We start from the raw sequence: 19,501 nt of genomic DNA, 5'->3' as shown, positions 1-19,501 counted from the left end.
ACCAAAAAAAAAAAAAATGCTAGGCCAAGCATGCGATCTGATTGTGGCAAATATTCTGGTTATGTTTACTTGATATGATTATTAATTTACTATTGCAGTTAAAGAAGTGAAAAGCCCATAAAATGAGTGATATTCAGTACAAGAGCTAATGTGAGGCACCTGACTAAAGTGATTAGTTGATATTAAACAGATGAATAAGCCTTAGTAGACCTAAAATGATGTAACTATGGTAAATGATACTGAAATATTTACTGGAACCATGTTTACATGACAATATTCCTAGGCACTACGCAGACGTGCCCCCCATTTTTGCCAGAAGTAGCTGAGTTATAAAGAAGGCATTTTATGTTCACACATGGACAATCTGAGACCCCCTTTATTTAAGATGCCTTGGTGCTTGTAAATCAAGTGTAGTGTCATCAAGACACATCAGATTATAGCCTACAAAATGTGGCTTTAAACAAGTGATGACTAAAATAAGAATCCATATATGCTGTGCTGCAGTATTTATGCAGTTTTCTTGGGTTAACTACCTGGCTGTACATCTTTTACACAGATTTCAGTTTAACAAAAGAGGGACAAGATTGGTAGGACTAAGGAAAAGCTATATACAGGAGTCTGTGCGTTCCATGCAGTTTGTCTCTACTGCAGCTGCAGTAACCTGCTGGGGGTAACCAGTTCAACCAGCTCTATTGGGGCTAAGAGCAGTCAGCCCCTGCTCTTCTTGTCTCTTCTGGCGCTTCAGGAGCTTCCTCCTCTTCTTCTCCTCTTTCTCGATCTCGGCCACCATCTCTTGGAATTTGTGGCTACGCGGGTCCACAGCATGGCCAAAACGCTCACGCGCCAATACCAGGAGCCTCTCCTTCTTGGCCTTCTCCTCCTTGGCTTTTCTCTTGGTCTCCTGCTTCTCCTTCTTCCAATCTAGAATCATCTTGGGCATTTTGGCCATGTTGGCAGCTATGAGCTTCTCTCTGTGAGGAGATTAAAAAAATCAAAAATTAAAGAGAAAAACACCAGCATTAACAAAATCAGAAAAGCATAATGCAGTTTTCAAGTATCTTCTACTCCTGCTCCAGGTGTCTGCAGATGCAGTTAGCTAGCTCACTAAAGTACTTACTTTTGCCAGTGGGAGAACTTTCCCTGCCTTCTTTTACAAACGTATAAGAAGTATAAAGTATGAGTACATATATAAATGTACACACACGCACACAAAATATCTGAGGCCTGCGTACTCTTCGCCATGTGGATAAACATATAGTAAATTAGTCTTTTCTTTATATCACCATCAGGCATCCTTGCATTTCTACACAGACATATCCGAACTAATGACCCAAATGATACAACAGCCCAAAATTCAGTTAGTCTACGGGCTAATATCTTAAACTGAAAAGAAAAAAAAAAAACCAAATGTGCCTTAAAAATTAACGAAGCTTGGATATAAGGTAGTCAGCAGCATAGCTAGCCAGGTAACGATACCTTGCAAGTTGTTTAGCAGCTTTCTCCTGCTGTTTTACCGCGATGTTTTGTAGGATCTCTTCGAGCGGAGGGTACCATTCTTTTTCTTCAGCGATGACCTCCTGTAGCTGAGCAGGAGTGGGCCACAGCTTCACGGGATCCACGCCGGAAGCATAGCCATACCGACCAAAAAGCTTGCGGTCATACTTGTCTGTCTTTTGCCATTCCGGTGTCTTTTCACTGTTCCTGTCCGGAATATAAGGATCCTTTAAATTTAATCGAAGTGGCTTTGGGTTATAACTAGCTGTCTGTTGTAAGATGCAGCTCTGCGAAATAATCGGTAGGAAAGATTTTAAACTCGAAAGACCAACTAGCGTAGCTGTCCTCCTGCCTAGCAAGGAGGCTGCCATGTTTGAGAACGTTCTTCAGAGTTTGTGAATTAGTGGGTAGGATGCGATAGACTGCCCTCTGTCAACAAGAGTCTGTTAGTGCGGTCTGCTTTACAAAACAGGCCCCGTTTCCAAAAATCATCGTGGAGTTAAGATTATTCTAAATGAGCGAGTGTGCTTAATGTAATACTCGCTGTACCACTTAAAGATTATCTTTGTTCTTTGATCTTTCTTCTTCGGGGATTGGGGGTACACAACATATTAAACACCTTTATTACAAAATGTATTACATTTTCTATCCATTGCTATTTTTTTTTGCTCACAATATCCTAAAATAAATACTTTTAAAATAAATTTTATAATTTGAAATACAATTTTAATGATAGAATATTAACTGAATTGTTATTATGAACAACTATGGCCAACATTAACATTTATTATAACATTCATAATATGTGTCCTTGTTGAGGAAAGGTATGTTTGAATAGAATCTATAGTGAGATTACAGAAATTTCCATGGTTTTGTTTCCATAGTTCTCTTTTAATCATGAAATAATATCTGGCCTACTTCCCATAGTCCTCTCATTAATGTATACATGTTGTTTTCTATGGGCAGATGAACTGTACAATAAGCATAGGAGCACTGGGGGGAGGAGAACCCTCTTTAACAAGTACTTTGAATATTTGGAATGCTTTATGGAGGGAATTAACACTTGAAGAGAAAAAAGCCTTTTGTTTTAACCCCTCCATCCCTCCCTCTCTAAGCACTGCACCCTCCCCCTCCTTCCGCCTCTCTTCTTTTATTTTTGATTTCTTTTCAAGCAGGAAAAGATAGGGACAAATGTGCAGCTTTTTGAGGACGGCTCTTGGAGAGACAGATGTCAGAGCTTTTGTGTCATGGAGAGAGAGGAGAGACCTTGCTCGTCATTAAAGATGTAACGTTCCCATGGCGGGTGGGGGTGGGGGTGGGGGTGAGGGGAGGAGGCAAGCGCGGGCATGACATGGGGCTTAATTTTGGCACCAGTACCACTGTGCCAACCAAAGATGCTTTAAAGATATGTCTTGTGTTAGTGTCTGGGTAAACAAGAGTGCGAGCTCAGAGTAGATTACATATACAGAGCTTACTTATAGAGCAGAGAGACTATACTACTGCTACTGTAAAGCACATTATAGAAGTCAGCCAAATACAGGGATATTTAAGTGACATATTTTTATGTAAGAATAAGAGACGGTACAACTGTAACTATAAAGACTCTGTTTTCGGGGTTACTAACAGTATACAGGGTGAAACTAAATGTTGCAGTGATCTGCTGGGATGTGCATTTGCCAATTTGTAGCAGTTTAATCAGCTGTGTGTCCTCTATGGGTCCAATGTGTAGCAACAATAATAAGTCTGTGGTATCATTTGTACTATGAGTTAGGTGGATGTCTAACATCTTCCTCTGGCATGCAGTAGCCCAGAAGAACAACCTTGTAGTCATGAGGGCCCTCGGTCAGATGTCCTGTGGAGAAGAGACGTTGGATTATATGAGCTATGGATTGAATCTGTATGGGAACCCCACTGAGTATACCCACCGAGCCCATCCATATGGCCTTATGATTAAAAATTTACATGCCTCCACATTTCCACCAACTCATGAGAAATTCATGGAAAAGTTGCAAAATGGATGGAGTGATCCCCCCCTCCCTGCAGGGTGGCCCAGCCGCAGTGATTTCAGCCTTGCACTTAGCAACAAAGGGAGCTCTTCAGATATTCATGGAGTGAACTTTTGATCCTTTTACCCTTTTACCCCCTTTTTTTCACAGGAGTCATAACGTCTTCTATTTGTTCAAGCCATGCAATGAAATGCTGATAGGATTAACTCTCAGTGCATTCTGTATCTTTGGTATTGCTTCTGAAACTTATACAAATTGGGTTTTGTTTTTGGTTCTCATTCACATGTGTGAAAATATCATGCAATGCCTAAGTTCTGAAATACTGGCTGAGCACACTGTTAAATTAGTCTTTTCTAAAGATAAATCTCATCTATCTTTGTGTGGTGGTTGTGCCGTCACACTTTGAGTCATGCTTAAACATTAAACATAGCGGTTTAAAGCAGCTGTTTTCCCCCCAGCCTTCCCCAAGGTGTTACAGTAAAAAGTGACTGAAAATAGTTCACAAATGTTGATAATAAACAAAGGAAAGTAAAGCTTTTGAATTGGCACCATTAGAAAGACTTGGCTGCAAAAGTCCCCTGTTCAGTGGGCAGTCAAATAGAGAAGTGCAATAAATGAATGCTAATAATAGCCATTTCCTGCAACAAGGAGCAAAAAAATCTCATAATTGCCACATTAACCACAACAGTTCTGTGAATTTGCACATTAATTGTGCATTTGTTCAGTTTATTAGCTATTGAAGCAGCTACTAATGGTGGTCTTGTTTTGAAATGAGCTACAGAAAAACCATCAATCTCACAAGGGAAGGGGGTATTATGTTGGAAGATAGCCTATTCACATCTGGGGCTTAGCCAATGTAGATTGTAAAGAGCTTCTAATAACCATACTCCCAGAATACTCTTTACAGTAACAACCACCTCTAACTGTTCTTCCAGTTTAAAAAAAAAGATTGAAAAGGTCAATATCTCAGATCCAGTCAAAGTGCTGTGGTATTGACCTTCAGAGAGATAAGGAAGTCACTCCAGAGATATGGCACTTCTGAATGGCTGTGTTTAAACAGCACACCTCCCACGTAGTAATGTTCGATGGGGAAGGAGCCCAATTGAAAACCACAGGCAAAAATTATGTTTTTGTGGGGGGGAGAAGGGGGCATTCAGTAGGGAGTGGTGAAGTGGTTTACAGTAATGGATGTACCACATGGCGCTGTAGTTAGTGATGTGTTTCTGTCACCACAGGAGACAGAGGAGGAAGAGAAAGATGGAAAGATGGAGAGAGCTTAGCAGGGCTGGGAGGGCTCTGGAGAAGGCTTTTATTTCTGCTTGCTTTGCAGCTAAAACAGCATTAAATGTGAGGCTGGGACACCGGCTCCCATACTTGCCATTTAATTTACTGTTCCCTGCGGAAGAAGTGATATGATTTAACCCGATTAACACACACACACACACAATCATGGCTCCTGCATACTTTGGCTCCATTTTACTTAATTTTTTTCTTCATTTTTCCACCACAACTCAGGCAACTACTATTTACATTTAGCATGCAGGCCAGCCATCATTTATCTAATTTAATGTTCATAGTCTTGAAGCAGTAGTGCAGCAGAGGATGGGCTGGGTGCACAAATGGAGCTGATGCTACATTTACAGCAGTCTTCTGAAAATGGGATCACTTAAAATGATTCAAAAGTATAGAACAGTAACAAAAGCAAGAGCAGCAACACTCAGATTCTTAGTAGAAAAATTACTAAATGGGTAGAAGGAGAATCAGCAGAAATTAATATGTACAAGTATCTGAATTAACATGCATGTGAGCAGCGTACACCTACTAAGATGCTCATGTCATTTAGAGGTCCACAACATAAGGCTTAGCAAGCAGCTCGTATCTCTGAAGTCTGCAACTGTTATACAAGAATCTCGTTTTATTTTCAGATCTGGCATCTTACAATGTTCAAATCCACATGGATCCATAAATTGTGTTTTATTTCTAATTCCGTTAACCTTCCTAGGCAAAAATTGTACATATACAAAGTGTGTCCTGTGAATACCATTCCAAAGTTCAGTAAATGGATAACCTCTGCAAAATTTCTCCATAGCTGGTCCAAATGTCAATAAAGCTTACATAAGCTTTACTTAATGTGGGTGCTATGCTAGGTTAATTTACATTAAAATTTGTAGAAATGTTAAATTTCCTCTCTTTACAGTGAAATTTGGGTCTAAGCATATACTTACATTTTTATCCTGATAGAAATATAAATACATACTATTCCATCAGCACTTGTGAATGAAGTGTATCTATTGCTGAAAGTTCAGAATGGGCAGGTTCACCACAAAATTTTGCTCTGCAAATTTAGCAGGCGGCCTGTCTTTGACGGCAAGGAGTTAATGAAGCATGCTCACTGGAATATTAAGATTATGCCCAGAGCTATCCAATTTGGTTAGTTTTGAGCTAGGTGTTATTATATTTACATTTACATTTACAGCATTTAGCATTCTCTCTTGTCCAGAGGATCTTACAAAAGTATTTTGGTGTGTCTATGAAAAAAAAATCTTTATGAGGTGAGAATCTTTATGAGGATACATTAAGCCTGAACCCTGTCAGAGATCACAAAATACATACAAAATACATACATCTTTTTAATAGATAGTGAAAGTTTAATAGATAGTGAAAGTCCACCTGGTGCTAATTCAGAAAAAAAGTCTTGAGGTGTGTTTTCCCTGCAACTTGAGGGGTGGTGGTACATGACAAACTGTACTTGAGGCATGAAGGGTGCAAGATACTGTGTGGGGTGTTTTCATGCAGGAGGGGGAAGGTCCATATTCGGCTTTCTTGGCATCATGGGTTTAAATCTGATTTGGGTGACTATAAGAAGCCAGTGGAGTGGTGTGTGTGAAGTTTGGAAGATTGAATATGAGTCATACAGCTGTATTCTGGATTAGCTGCAAGGGTCTAGTAGCATGCACACAGAGTCCTGCCAAAAGCCAGTTATAGAAGTTCAGTCAGATGATGAGTTACTGGACAAGCAACTGAGCGACATCTCTGGAAAGAAAGGGCTAAGCCCCCTTGATGTTGTAAAAGAGAAACCTACATGTACAGGTCATGCTATAGTAATATGGACAGAGAATGATAGCTGGTTGTCCAGGACAACATCCAGTTTTTTGCCTTTTTAGATGATATCATCAGAAAATTCTCAAGGCAAGTCACCAGCACTTGATGCAGGAAGGTATCATCAGGATATGCAACAACCCTGTTTTGTGGGATTTAGATTTAGATGATGTGCAATCAACCATGATCAGATGTCAAATAGGCATGCCAAAATCTGAGGTGAGATGGTGAGTGTCTGAGGGAGTGAAGGAGAGAATGAGTTGAGCATCATCAGCAAAGCATTGGTAGTTTAAGATGTGTGAGGACATTAGCACTCCTACAAAGTGAGTGTAGATGGAAAGATGTCCATGCACTGATCTTTGTAAGAAAGGCCACAAGGATCTGATGAGGATCCTCTCCATGTCACTTGATATGAAGCCACTGCCATGCTGTTTTATTATATTTCTGTATATTTTATTGAAAAGCTAAGTGATAAATGTAACAGTATAGCTTAGTATCATACTTTTTTTTTTACAATGTTCTCTGGATCTCTACAGGGGAGAGGTATATCTTAAATATGAAAAATTACCCAAATAGTACTTTGTGCTGTTCACATTATTCAGCATGACTGGCTTTCCAAGGCTCTTTTGTAAGTTGCTCTTTTAGTGTCTGTTAAGTGCTGTAAACATAAATGTAAGCTATTTTAAAATATGTCACAAATGCAGCTTGCAAAAGTGTTACAAGTTTTCTACAATAAGCATTTGCTGTCCCCTCACTTAATCAAACAAGAAACAGAGTCCTTTGGAAGCTGGGTGAGGATAGTAACAGCTAGAAAACAGCAGAAAACACCCTCCCATTCACAAATCAAAAATGTTTTCTGCTGCCTGTAGTACAAGATGTCACACTCAGTAAAGGTTACATTTTCAATATCAAATTTCAGTAGCAAATGCTTGAAGTGCTAATGTCATTTCAATGGCATACCTCCTTTTCTATCTTACAATGATGTTTTACTTACTTTTGGGAAACTGGATTTAGAGCTTAGAAGCTGAATGGATGTTTATGGACAAAAAAGAGGGCAGTGGAAAAAAGCACTATTATACCAGTCAGACAGTAACGTTCTAAGTCACTGTGGGCTTTGCTGAACAGAGAATTGATTGCCTACAACTGCAAAAAGCCATTCAAACCAATGCTGTCTTCAAAATTTGTTTAATGTTTGTGGAAGCATCTTTTAAGCCACCATCGCTGATCTGTCATCCATCTGTCATGGCCAGCCATATTGTTTTGATGCAATAACAAAACACAAGCAATCCTACTGTCCACCGCATAAAATGTGTAATACATTTGTAAGCCTTTGCATTTGTGATAGATTTGGAGAGTTTTGTCATTATTACTCAATGAAGCCACAAAATACTACAGAATAGTGAGCAGTAGAACAATGAACATTTACTTACATCTTCTCAAGAATGGCCTAAAATTTCCCAGTGGACAAGAAGAGCCCAGCCAGCCTTTCCCTAACTCCTTAATGAAATGATGAATGGAGAGCGAGTGGGTGAAGGAGGCCCTAGGCTCCTGGGGTGGCTAATTTAAGCAGAGATTTATCAAAATGCTGGGCTTAGTGAGGCCTGATCTGTGAGAGGGTGCTCACCAGTCTCCATTAAGATGGATGGGGTAATTACTGCCAATGTGCCTCCCTCTCGGGCCACTCCATTCTGCTGTGTGTAGGTTCTTTACTCCTCAGACTGGATTTTAAAAAAAAGGTTTAAAGGTGTAACAAGGCATTTTGGTAAGATCGCAAAATGTAACGTCACCTCCAGCCCTGTGTTTTTTGACTTAAGACATTGAAACATCTACTATCAGTATTTGGTAATCTGTTCGACATTAATATTGGCAGGTTTTCTTTGCTTTCTCTGCCTTTGCGAGGAGATTTTGTCCCATGCAGCACTGGCTGTGTGTGTCCACATTAATGAGTGGTTTGACATTTCGCTAACGCGCCTCCCCGTGCTCGCCCTTCGCTGCTCGTGCCTCCAGCCGCTGGGAATTTGGCAGGCTTCGCCAGCCAATCAGACGCACAGCGGCTTGCCGAAAACAACTGCATTGCCAAAGGCGTTAAATACTGTTAATGGTCAATAAATGAATTCAAATGTCACCATTGTCTGGGTATCTGCTCTCTGGAGGTCTAGAAATCAGTCCACAAGCCTCTAATGTTTCCCTTTATGCACATCCCTTTAGTTCATAAGCATTATCAGCTCTAATCAAATACGTGATAACATCTCAAACGTACTTACACCCAAAATAAATCCAGATAAATATAGCAGAAATAGTATAGGAGAGATATCACTATGGTCAGACAGGGTTGAGAAAATTTAGGGAGATTCCATTTAATGGCTTCATAATGGAGTAATCCATCTTATATTCAACAAAGCAAAGCTGCACCCTTCATTTTGTGTCCACTCATATTAGAACAATCCAGTGGGCCTGAAACATTTCAGGACTGAACCCATTTGCCCCTCAGAGCTGAGTCATCACCCATGCACACACACTTGTATACACACACACACACACACACACACGCCATGCTCACCACAGCACATCCTATCGGCTCCATTCTGGAGGGTATTATGGAGATGGGGAGTGGCAGAGGGGTGCAGGTGGCACAGGGTTGGCGCAGACGCCGGCCCGCCGCTCCCTGTGCCACAGCCACAGCCATCTGTCATTGGCCTGAACATCTGCAAGCCCAAGGTGCCCTTGTCGCCCACTGTTACCGCAAGCCGCTTGGCGTTTCTATCGGTGGACCACGCGGGCATGGACACTGCCAGCACGGCACTGGGTCTTCCGCACCTCAAACGAGCAAACGAGCAAATTCGCAAGCATACCTCGGAGCTAATTGGTAATCCACAAACTGTAGTGGACCGGGAGTCTCTGTGAAAGCCCCCCTTTGTGCTGACCCGGAATAGGCTCTTTCAAATCATATATGTATATATGAATTTTTATTTGGTACTTTCAGAGCTAATCTGAAACCAGTTAACTTTACTTACTTTTCTTTATCAGTTGGAGGGGATGAAAAGATGAAAAGGTGGTGCAAGCACTATGTTCACTGAGACTGAGACAAAGTGCCAGTCACAAGCTTTAGGTCTTCACTGGTGTTGCTATGGTTCTTGTCATGCCTTTTCCAGATTTTTCCCCTCCTCTCCCACGTCTCACTACAGACAGATGGCCAGCGCCAGACCCCCCACCCCCACCCGTCTCGCTTTGCGTCATTCCGAATGAGGCGATTTACTGAATATTGAGCATGCACTATGTTCAGGTAGCCTTCAGGAGATCCAAGGCGCCATATTGTGCTGAACCCCTTTGACGGTCCTTCTCAGAGTCCTCTGTGCATCATGCACTGTTTTTAATGAGAACAATACACCTAAGTCAGACAAGGATTGGCAGTGTTTGTGTTTAAAACCCTAAGCCTTAATACAAAGGCACAATCCTCTGCTCTGAAGTAAGTAGTGTTCACATACATACATGTACACACACACACACACACACACACACACACACACACACACACACACACACACATATATATATATATATATATATATATATATATATATATAAAGAAGAATTTTGAGGCACCTTTGCTTGTGAAGGAACTTTGCTAATGAAGGAACTGTCGGAAAAGTCCTGTTTCTCTGAAAACCTTGCGTGTACACTGCATAGTTACTTCCTGGGATCTTCATATATATATAAACAATTTAATGTGGTCAGAACTGCTAAGGTGTGCTGCGGCTCGGCGCCATGTGTGCATAACCACTTCAACACAAAGCGCTCTTTGTCTGATGCTGTGCTTCAGGATAGATTACAACGGCGATGTAATGAGATAATGTTGAGGGGCGGGCAGGCAGCCCCTCTAGGTGGTTTTATCACATGAAATCAATAGGCACTCAAAGATGACGTATTGGATACGGCACACGGGCTGATGTAAATTAAACACAGGACCGGACAAACACGCTGATCTTAATTTATTGACAGAGTTAGTGATGACCACGCTGCCCAGTTAATTAACTGAAGGCTCGGCTGGTGACATAAACAGTACCGTGAAACAGGTACAAAAAAGCTTCTCACGGCAAAGAACTTGCAACATAACACCACCGTATTCAGGTCACATCGTTCCCCTCTAATAGTACTTAAGCAATAGCCAGAAGCATTATTTGAACTCGTTCCTGGTTTGGCAATGGTACATGTACGTATTGACATTGTGACAAATATAAATTTTTGGAACACTTTTTACTACATTCATGAACGTTTACATTCATGATAACGTTAAATGCTACTCATGCCCTGGTCCAAATCTGTCAGGATTCTACAAAAAACTTAAATAGGCTACTTTACTGGAAACGGTCTTATGTTTATAGCCTGAAAAGGTGATTGTTGTAGGCCTAAAGGAGAAAAAGTAAGCCTTGAAAAGAGAAGACGTAAACAAACTAGACAAATGCCACCTAGAGCTCGACAAGCTGTGCCAAAATTGTCTGGCGCACGGATCGTCTTTAAAAGGAACACCTGCGAAGCTCTAGTCTTTTCCTTTGCGATCTTTTAAAAACCCCGCTGGTCAGCTCGGATTTGGCACCTGATCCATTGGCCTACACTGTCAAACGCAGAGACGCGATAGAAGATTTTCCATTTCTTCCCGAACAGTTTGTCACCTGCTTGTTTGCGTTTCCCTCTCCACGTTGAGAACTCACCTTAAGTGTAAATGGGCTCATTAACTAACAGCGTGTGCCAATAAAAATAGACGCTCATGATGGTATAATAAAGCTAATAAACGCAGGCGCCATACACGAAATGAGGCTTGTCACCTTAAGTTAGGTAGGTTTGCGTATAATGCCGGTTCGTCTAAATGAAAACATATTCGAAACCTTGCCCGGAAAATGGTTATTTTGATGAAAAATATTTTCGAGTTCAGGCTTCGCATTGAACTCACGGTCTTGGAATGCGTACCGTATGCCGAATTCCCATGGAGAAAATAGTGTCTTTTTTGTTTGAGCACGGCCTTATTGTGTTTGATTGGTCCTCGCTTCACCCTGCGCGAAGCGGTGGGCAAAGCTAAAAGAAGAAGTATGGAACATAAAGTTTGAGTCTTTTTGGTTTCCTGTGTTTGGGCTGAAGTCCCGCGGCTCCGTGGAGAGCGCTGGCTACAATACGGCCCATATACTTCCATAGGTGATTTATGGAACTGCTTTCCGCTGATGGGAGGCAGCTTTCGGTTCATTTCAGGACAGCGCACACCCACTCAGCAGCTTTCTTCTGCCCTGCAAAGTGTTTGACTTTTAGAGTTGATCTCACCCTTTTGCTGATCATTTAATTCTTCAGCAGGTTTTAATTTTCTGCTTAGTTTATTCAGTTCGTAACGTTACACTTCGTATATGATCATTTTAGTGGTAGCTTAATAGTCTAAGGCTTCATTTTTTCCTGATAATGATAGTGAGTGTAAAACCGTGTATTCAGGCAAAATTGTGAGAGCTTGTGTCACACTGCATTTGCACAAATGTGTATTGGGCTGATTTATTTCGACCCGAATTCAACCAGGTGCCTTAAAACGCGTCTAAGGCGACGGGAGAGTTTACGCTACGCCTGGATAGGAGGAGAGAGAACAGGGGTGTCTTCGGAACAGGCAGGACTGGTGATGGTGGGGGTGTATACGGACCTATGTGAGTCCGAGAGAACGGAAAGGAGGGGTGAAACTCAAAGCAGATGGTTATGCTGGCACCTGTCTCGCTCTAAAATCTGTTTGGAGCTGTTTTCCACATGTATAAAACAGGCGATGCCTCCTTGTGCCAAGACAGAAAAAAATCTCAGGTTTAACCCACTAAAACCCATATTCTTTTGCCGGCGCTCACACTAATTAGATATCCCATCTTATGGGACTTAAAACATGCTTTCGGCTCTGCTTGGTTTTGCTGACATGAACGCAGATACAGGGAGGCTGTGTTTCGCGTTACTGACCAATAGTTCATATGTAGTATATAGGCCTCAGTGCACTCTATCACAACCCAGCTGTCTGCAGCGCCTGAGTGTATGAGTCTTTGTATTAGCGAGCCTTCTTGCCTACCTTCCTTTGTTCGTCCTTTTGGTCCCAAGAGTGTCTTTCAGTCTTTTTGCTGTCCCTGTACTCCCTGTACTCTGTTAGTAGAGATGATGTAAATGTGTTTTGTGTGTTGTTATTCACGTGCCTGAAAGGTAGTCCAATTCTCTGGCCAGATGCAAACTGCGTTGCACATGGAGCGGAGCAGAACTGTATTTTAAGGTGGAATGTGATATTTGTCTCGTGTCAAATAGACCATGATCTAATTTTGCAAACGGTGGTTTAAAGGTCTGTTCAAATAATGGTTTAATTCTTTAAGACACGGGGAAGCAGAGGGTTATACATAGTCTATAGGTCCAATGTTGGATGATTTCAAGAATAAGCCACTGATTTTGCCATTATAAAGTAAACCAAAATATGAGCTATGAGATGAAATATTGAGATATGGGGTTTTCGTTTACTTCTTATTGTTTTATAATCACAGTGTAAAGAGAGGCATCATTCCGGTTATTGTGAACAGACAGCCAGCAGAGGGCGATAGAGTATTCATTTCCTTTTAAAAGTGTCTCATCACACCTGAGACAGACTAGTATTGTCCGTGGTCCATCGTCGCGCACCAAATAAACTCACATCTATCCGACGTTACATTACACTAGCATTGCATCTACAGTGTACAAAAATAGAAACTTTAGCTCTGCCCGCGCAGATATTTGGGGTAAGCGACAAATTGTTTCCGCATTCCCCTAACTCGTGATATGGCATTATTTGTAACAACCAAGGTCTCAAAATCAAATCTGTGCTTTCTTCGCTAATAGTCAGGCCAGGAGACATGGAAAATATTTCTCTCTTTGGACAAAAGATACAATATTATTTCTTGATTGTGCCTATTGTGAAATAACTTCTTCTTTTATCAGTATCAATTTGTTGGCCAGACGAAAACATGTTTACTTCTAAATGATTAAATAGAATAGACTAATATCTCCCGCAACTAAAGGACAACAAACCACTAGTATGAAAAATGTACAGCCGACAAATTAATATGAATACCTTATAAATGAACTCTAAACCTACTTATTTTCTTTATGTTCTATTATGTATTTATTTACTAATTGCTCTCAGTATGTGGTTTTAAATGCAACGTTGTATTACATTTCAGGAGTCACTGGATCTAACATCGGTTTTCCTTGCTTTACGTTGTCCCGCAGACTTTGGAGTAATTGTGTCTAACATTAGACTGCAACGGGTAGACCTACTACAAATCTAATCTTCAGCGTTTTTCAGCCTAGTCATACTACACTGGGTGGTGTGCAAGCGTTTGCGTTATATTGTGACTTTCGGTTTTGTGGTTCAGGCCCCAGTTTCAAAACCGTGGTTCAGGTACAATAGTTTGTAATCAAACTAGTTTGTAAGTTACCCTAAAACTGTAACAGTAAAGGAGTGGATTTAGTCAAGCTTTCCTAAACGTTGGATGAAATTCAGAACAGCAGTTGAGAAACTAAAACATCTGGTCTTCTGTACCGCATACACAGAATACAAGGGTTTCCATGCTGCTGCTAATATTCAAGGAATTATTAAGGGTATAATATAATACAATTGTAAAAGAAAGTAAATAATGAAGAAATCAATACAAAAGTAGTATAATGTTTTTTTAAAAACAGTGAAAAGTAGCATAATATAAAAATCAGTAAAAAAACCCAAAAAAACCGCAAAAACCCCCCAAAAGCTGGAGCATATATTTCTGGCTGAAGTGTTTTATTTTTTATTAATGAGTAGTGGAAGACATTTCCTGGGTTTTTGTGAGAAAAGCTGATATTTGTAGTATATATAACCTGTGTGTGTGTGTCTGTATGTATGTCTGTATGTCTGTATGTATGTATGTATGTAATATATTAGTTAGTATGGCAGTATACTTTTTAACTCAGATTATTTTAGGGTGACACTACACCTGAATTTAGGTTTATAGAAAATATACATTTATGATCACTTCTTTTTTATGTTTGTAGTTATTATTATTATTATTATTATTATTATGCGAGTTATCCAAACAACTAACTACTGTTCTGTCTGTGTATAAAGTATTCTGATATAGTACCTGAATTCATCAGATAGGATGCATGAGGCTTATTTGGCAACAGAACCGAATTTTAAAAAGTCCCCAATAGATCAGAGCTATTAAAACTCTCCAAGCAACTCTCCCCCTTGCAGCAGGGTTCTGTACCTCCCAGCCTGGATTACATTTTCTGCTTGATTTCTCTCACATATGTGAACGTGTTGATATTGTTAATAGCATAACCAGGGCTCAATCAAGTGAGTTTAATGATAGGCCTCTGCAGTTTGACAGGTGAGAGGGGCACCCAGTGACATTTTTGGAGAAGCCCGATAGACGGGCAGATGAAAAATTTGCGTGAGAAAGAAAGAAGCAGGGAGACGGTGTGTATGAAAACCAAGCTGGCGTCACCAAGTGCCCTTTAGTATTTGGAGGATGCTGGCATGGCATTTGGGCATTTAGTGTGGCACTCACACACACGCGCATACACACACACCAACCCCCAACAATGATTTGCTTTATGAGGTGCCCAACGATGCCATGGTAACCTTCTCGTCCTGGGCAAGAAACGAGCAATGGTGTGCCAAAAAAATGCCTAGTAACTTTTTTTTTCCCCCTTTGAATAACCCACGTTGCCCAGAAACCTTTGAAACTTAATAAGTGAAACCAGTGGGTACACAAAACAGGCCAGTAGAGAGTTTTAGAGACTGGCCAGCAGAGCAGATAAAGTCAAGGATTTTAGTATCTCATGTTTCAACTCACAAATTTAACCTGGCTCTAAATGGAGCCGAGACACATGGTGGGCACTTCAGCAGAAATGGAAAAATTGATGGTGTTTTGCAGTGAAAGCTAGGATGCAATGCTGATCATCTTCCACCATCTCTGCTACTGTCCATCAGTGGCCATAAGACTGCTTCTCCACATCATACCACTGTCTCTACACCTGTTAGACTGTACATCTGTTCAGCTTCTCGAACATCAAGGTCTTACTGTAGGTGCTAAGCATGCCTCAGTCTTAGGAGAGAACATGTATGTGAAGTCCATTAACTCTTCTTTTTTTAATGGTACATTTGTTAGCAGGGTGGGAAGGCTCTTGAGTAGCTAGCGCTCATTAATTATTGGCAGGAATTAACACTGGGCAGGCCTAGTCTAAGTGAGTTTCGTGTGTGTGTGTGTGTGTGTGTGTGTGTGTGTATGTGTGCGTGTGTAAATGGTATACTGAAGAGTCTCCAGTCTGCAGTCCTCCCGGCCCCCCTTCACCCGTTGATTTCCATATTACCCTGGGTCATCTAGGCATTGAGGCACTTCCCTCTGTTAAGGGCCCTCTCTGAGGCCACGGCAGCTCAGTGCCAGCTCCAAACACATCCCAGGCCGTGGGGGGGGGGGTTGTCTAGCGCGTTTTAATTCCCTTACACTGGGGAGCTGTGCCAAACACAGACTGGACAGTGTCAGCCATCGCCCTGGAACCATGCTTATAATTACCGCTCATCTGACCCCCGGGGGCCCATCGCCCACACCCGCCGCATCTCCCCCCACGTCCCTCACAGGACTGCGTGGGAGCCCTCACTGGCTCCACTCACGTGCAAGGCCATCAGTGGACAGGCATTTCCCAGCCTCAGCACTCTGCCCATTAGTCATTGGTGAACATGGACAGCAGTAGGCATGAGTTGGCGCACAGCAGAGAATCCTCTGCCTTGTTCTTGAGCACAACTGAAGACTTTGTAAGATTCTTGGAATTACCATGAATATTTTTTCCACGGCCAGTTTCTGAACATTCTGAGCAACAGGTGTTCGTGAACTGACCTTGGAAGACAACCTGTCACTCTAGTTGTAGAAAAGGATATATTCAAGGTGTGTGTGTGTGTGTGTGTGTGTGTGTGTGTGTGTGTGTGTGTGTGTGCGCGCGCACACCACTTGGGTTAGTACGTCTGGCATCAGTTTAAATATAGCTGTGCTTAGGCTATATTTATTCTTGCTTTAAATTTCACACTCATTAATAGTTTTTACATTCTCACCTTATTTGAAACACATCGCACCTTCACTCACTACATGCTTTCTTGGATATGCAACCCTTTTAGGTACATTTTTTAGGTGTACAATTACTCAGTGTAACTCATCTCTTAAAATGTGTAATTTGTTAGGCATCCTGTGGCATTACTGTTCATCTCCAGTGGACAATTGACCAAACATATTTAGATGGCAGCCCACTCTCAACACAGCAGTGACAAAGACACAAGAGTGGGTGTAGCACTGGTGTGACTGTTCCCTGCAGTGACAAAGACACAAGAGTGGGTGTAGCACTGGTGTGACTGTTCCCTGCAGTGACAAAGACACAAGAGTGGGTGTAGCACTGGTGTGACTGTATCCTGCAGTGTCAAAGACATGATGGTGGATGTAGCACTGGAGAGACTGTAGCCTGCAATGTTTCCACATGTGAATGCCTCTTCTGGCGTGAGAGCTGTCTGCCACCCAACAGTCCCCTACCAACAGTTATCCAGTAGTCAGAACGAAACTGGTGACATCAAGTTGAAAGATGGCAAATGTAAATTGTGCATAGTAACATATACAACAGAATACTCCACACCTACAAGGTGTTTCTAGTTAATTAGGTTTGATAATAAATTGGATGGTGTGTATGTGTGATAGTAAATTTGGTGTTTTGTGTTTGTTTATTGATACCACATCAGAAAATGGAGTTGTGGAGATTTCTCTGCAGTTTACCTGTTCTGCCTGAAAGTTTGTTCTCAAATCATTTAGAAATAGCAGCCATTAGTGGTTTTGCCTGAAATACCAACATGTTCATTGAATATAAAAATACATTGCTGATATATAATGTGTAATGGCTGAATGCATGGATGTTACTGGCACAAATGAGGAATTCATTAAAAAATTAAAAAGAATTAACCAAGCTAGGAACAATAAAATTGACAACAGATTATTTATCATTTGTCAGTTTATTTACCAATGGTACCAGTGTGCTCAGTGGTACCTGAAACAAATTTCTTGAGTAGAGGTTCATTTTTCAGCTCTTAATATAAAATGTTTTTCCTCATTTTTCCTGAAAAGTTGTAGTGAATGTACAAGAACAGAACAGTAATTTCCCTCTGCCCAGTGGCCTTTTTCTCTCCCTCTTTCCCTCCAGGAAACACACACTCACTCATACACACATTTATATATCAGCACATCAGCAGTATTGCATTCTCAACTGCAAATGCACCCCTCAAAGTAAATATTTTGATGTCGACAGAAAAACTCGCATCACACCCAGAGCCCTGCGTGGGTTGGCTGCACAGGGCTGGTATGTCTGTAAGCCTGGACATGGCAGCCTGCTTGGAGAGGCTCTGGATGGCTGCAGCTGCTTGGATAGCACATCTTGGCATTTTTCTGTGTCAATGTCCTCTTTCCATCTCTCTCTCTCTCTCTCGCTCTCTCTCTCACACACATACACACACATCTAACACACTCACACATGCAAACACAGGCATGCTCGCATCCTGCTAGTGCAGTCCTTCTGATTGGTGTTTGCTGCGTGTTTTTTCCTTTTATTTATTAATTTTCTGCCATCCAAAGAAGAGGATCCTTGTTGTTGCTGTTGTTGGGGTTTTTTTCCTCCTTCCTATTTTTTTTGGCGGGAAAGCACAGGAATGGCAGTGAACAGACAGGCTGACCCAGGGCTCAGGTGGCAGCTGTGTTACGACTTCTCTGCCAGGTCGTGGCTGATGGTATGACTGCTCTTCCTCTCTCTCCCTTCCTTTCCCTCTTTTTCTATCCCTCCATACCTCGCATTTCGAACTGATTGAACACAGAATTGCCTGCCTGCAATAGCTTTGATGGCAGTGTCTCTGTGGAGAGTTGTGGTGTACGGTAATAATTGTATTCTCATGTGTAGTTAAGGCTCAGATTTGCTGCTGGCTTTCCCTGATTGCTCGAGTGGTCATGATTAATGATATAAGACACTGTGAAACAGCTGAAGCCATTACACAGACGTTGCTTACCTGTATGTTAAATTCCTTTCTAAGGTCCTCTCTGAACCAGCAAATGGCCTTACTTGTTCATCTTGAAGAGGCCCATTTTGCTTCCACATGTTTGATGTGCTAAATAGTTTGCGCATCACTACAGATAATAAGTCAATACCTTATAATTTCTTGTTTTTTTCAGACTTAGGCCTACTTAAACATGAGCTTTTTAGTTAAAGTTAGTTAAACTGTTGTTTTCCATCAAAATAATAGTGATTGTATTTTGGATTGGGTTTTAATAGGTTTTGGGGTTCTTTCACCTATTCTCTTTATTGGCAGTTACTTTAAATGTATACAACATAAACAAAGTTGAACACATGCACACATTTTATCAGCCATTAGCTACCAGAGGCTTAATGTTAATATTTTAAACAGTTTGTCATATATTAACCATGTAATACATGAACAGTTTTGTGACACTATCTCTTTTCAATTAAGCCTAATTAATTAGGGGAAGAGACACATGGGGCAGAGCCTAACTCCAGTTGTCCCTCAGATGGGGGGGAGGGGATCTGAGAACAAGCTCTGCATGCAGTGTTTTATCAGGGGAGCTGACATGTTTCAAGCCCCCTGGGCACTGCCACACAGTCTGCTGGATGAGAGCCTATGTAGGACAGCACAGATGCCGGTGTTATGGGCGCGCGTGTGTGGCTAACTAAAACTGAGCCCCCTGAGTTTGCGAGCAGGTCTGGGGAAAGGTGCATGGGTTGTATGCAAGAGCTGGAACTGTTCAACACAGAGAGCTGTGAGGACAGGGTGTTGTTTGCTAGGGGAATGGCTTACTAGTGCA

The 19,501-nt window shown here is 41.4% G+C and overlaps 1 protein-coding gene across 3 annotated transcripts; it reads right to left on the bottom strand.

Moving 5' to 3' along the window:
- Positions 1-358: 358 nt before the first annotated feature.
- On the bottom strand, positions 359-8,152 carry gadd45gip1 (growth arrest and DNA-damage-inducible, gamma interacting protein 1). 3 transcript variants are annotated; one of them, XM_027006604.2, is made up of 4 exons: positions 8,030-8,152; positions 3,315-3,346; positions 1,477-1,701; positions 359-971 (listed from the first exon to the last, which is right to left on the bottom strand). In XM_027006604.2, the coding sequence occupies exons 2-4, from the start codon at positions 3,323-3,325 to the stop codon at positions 680-682; spliced, it is 528 nt and encodes a 175-aa protein (XP_026862405.2). In that variant the 5' UTR covers positions 3,326-3,346; positions 8,030-8,152; the 3' UTR covers positions 359-679. The 3 variants fall into 3 exon arrangements, with proteins under 3 accessions (XP_026862405.2, XP_026862406.2, XP_026862404.2); XM_027006605.2 differs by lacking the exon at positions 3,315-3,346; XM_027006603.2 differs by lacking the exons at positions 3,315-3,346; positions 8,030-8,152 and having other exon boundaries at positions 1,477-1,884.
- Positions 8,153-19,501: the final 11,349 nt, after the last annotated feature.

Source organism: Electrophorus electricus, chromosome 1 (genome assembly GCF_013358815.1).
Source record: "Electrophorus electricus isolate fEleEle1 chromosome 1, fEleEle1.pri, whole genome shotgun sequence".
Classification (NCBI taxonomy): Eukaryota; Metazoa; Chordata; class Actinopteri; order Gymnotiformes; family Gymnotidae; genus Electrophorus; species Electrophorus electricus.
The sequence above is the reverse complement of the archived record's forward strand: the minus strand, read 5'-3'. Positions and strand labels throughout refer to the sequence as shown.

Excerpts from the sequence above, each read along its gene's own strand:
- gadd45gip1 (XM_027006603.2), bottom strand. The coding sequence starts at position 1,865 with ATGGCAGCCTCCTTGCTAGGCAGGAGGACAGCTACGCTAGTTGGTCTT. Across the intron at positions 972-1,476 it reads GCTGCTAAACAACTTGCAAG|AGAGAAGCTCATAGCTGCCA; the intron begins GTATCGTTACCT and ends ATCTCCTCACAG.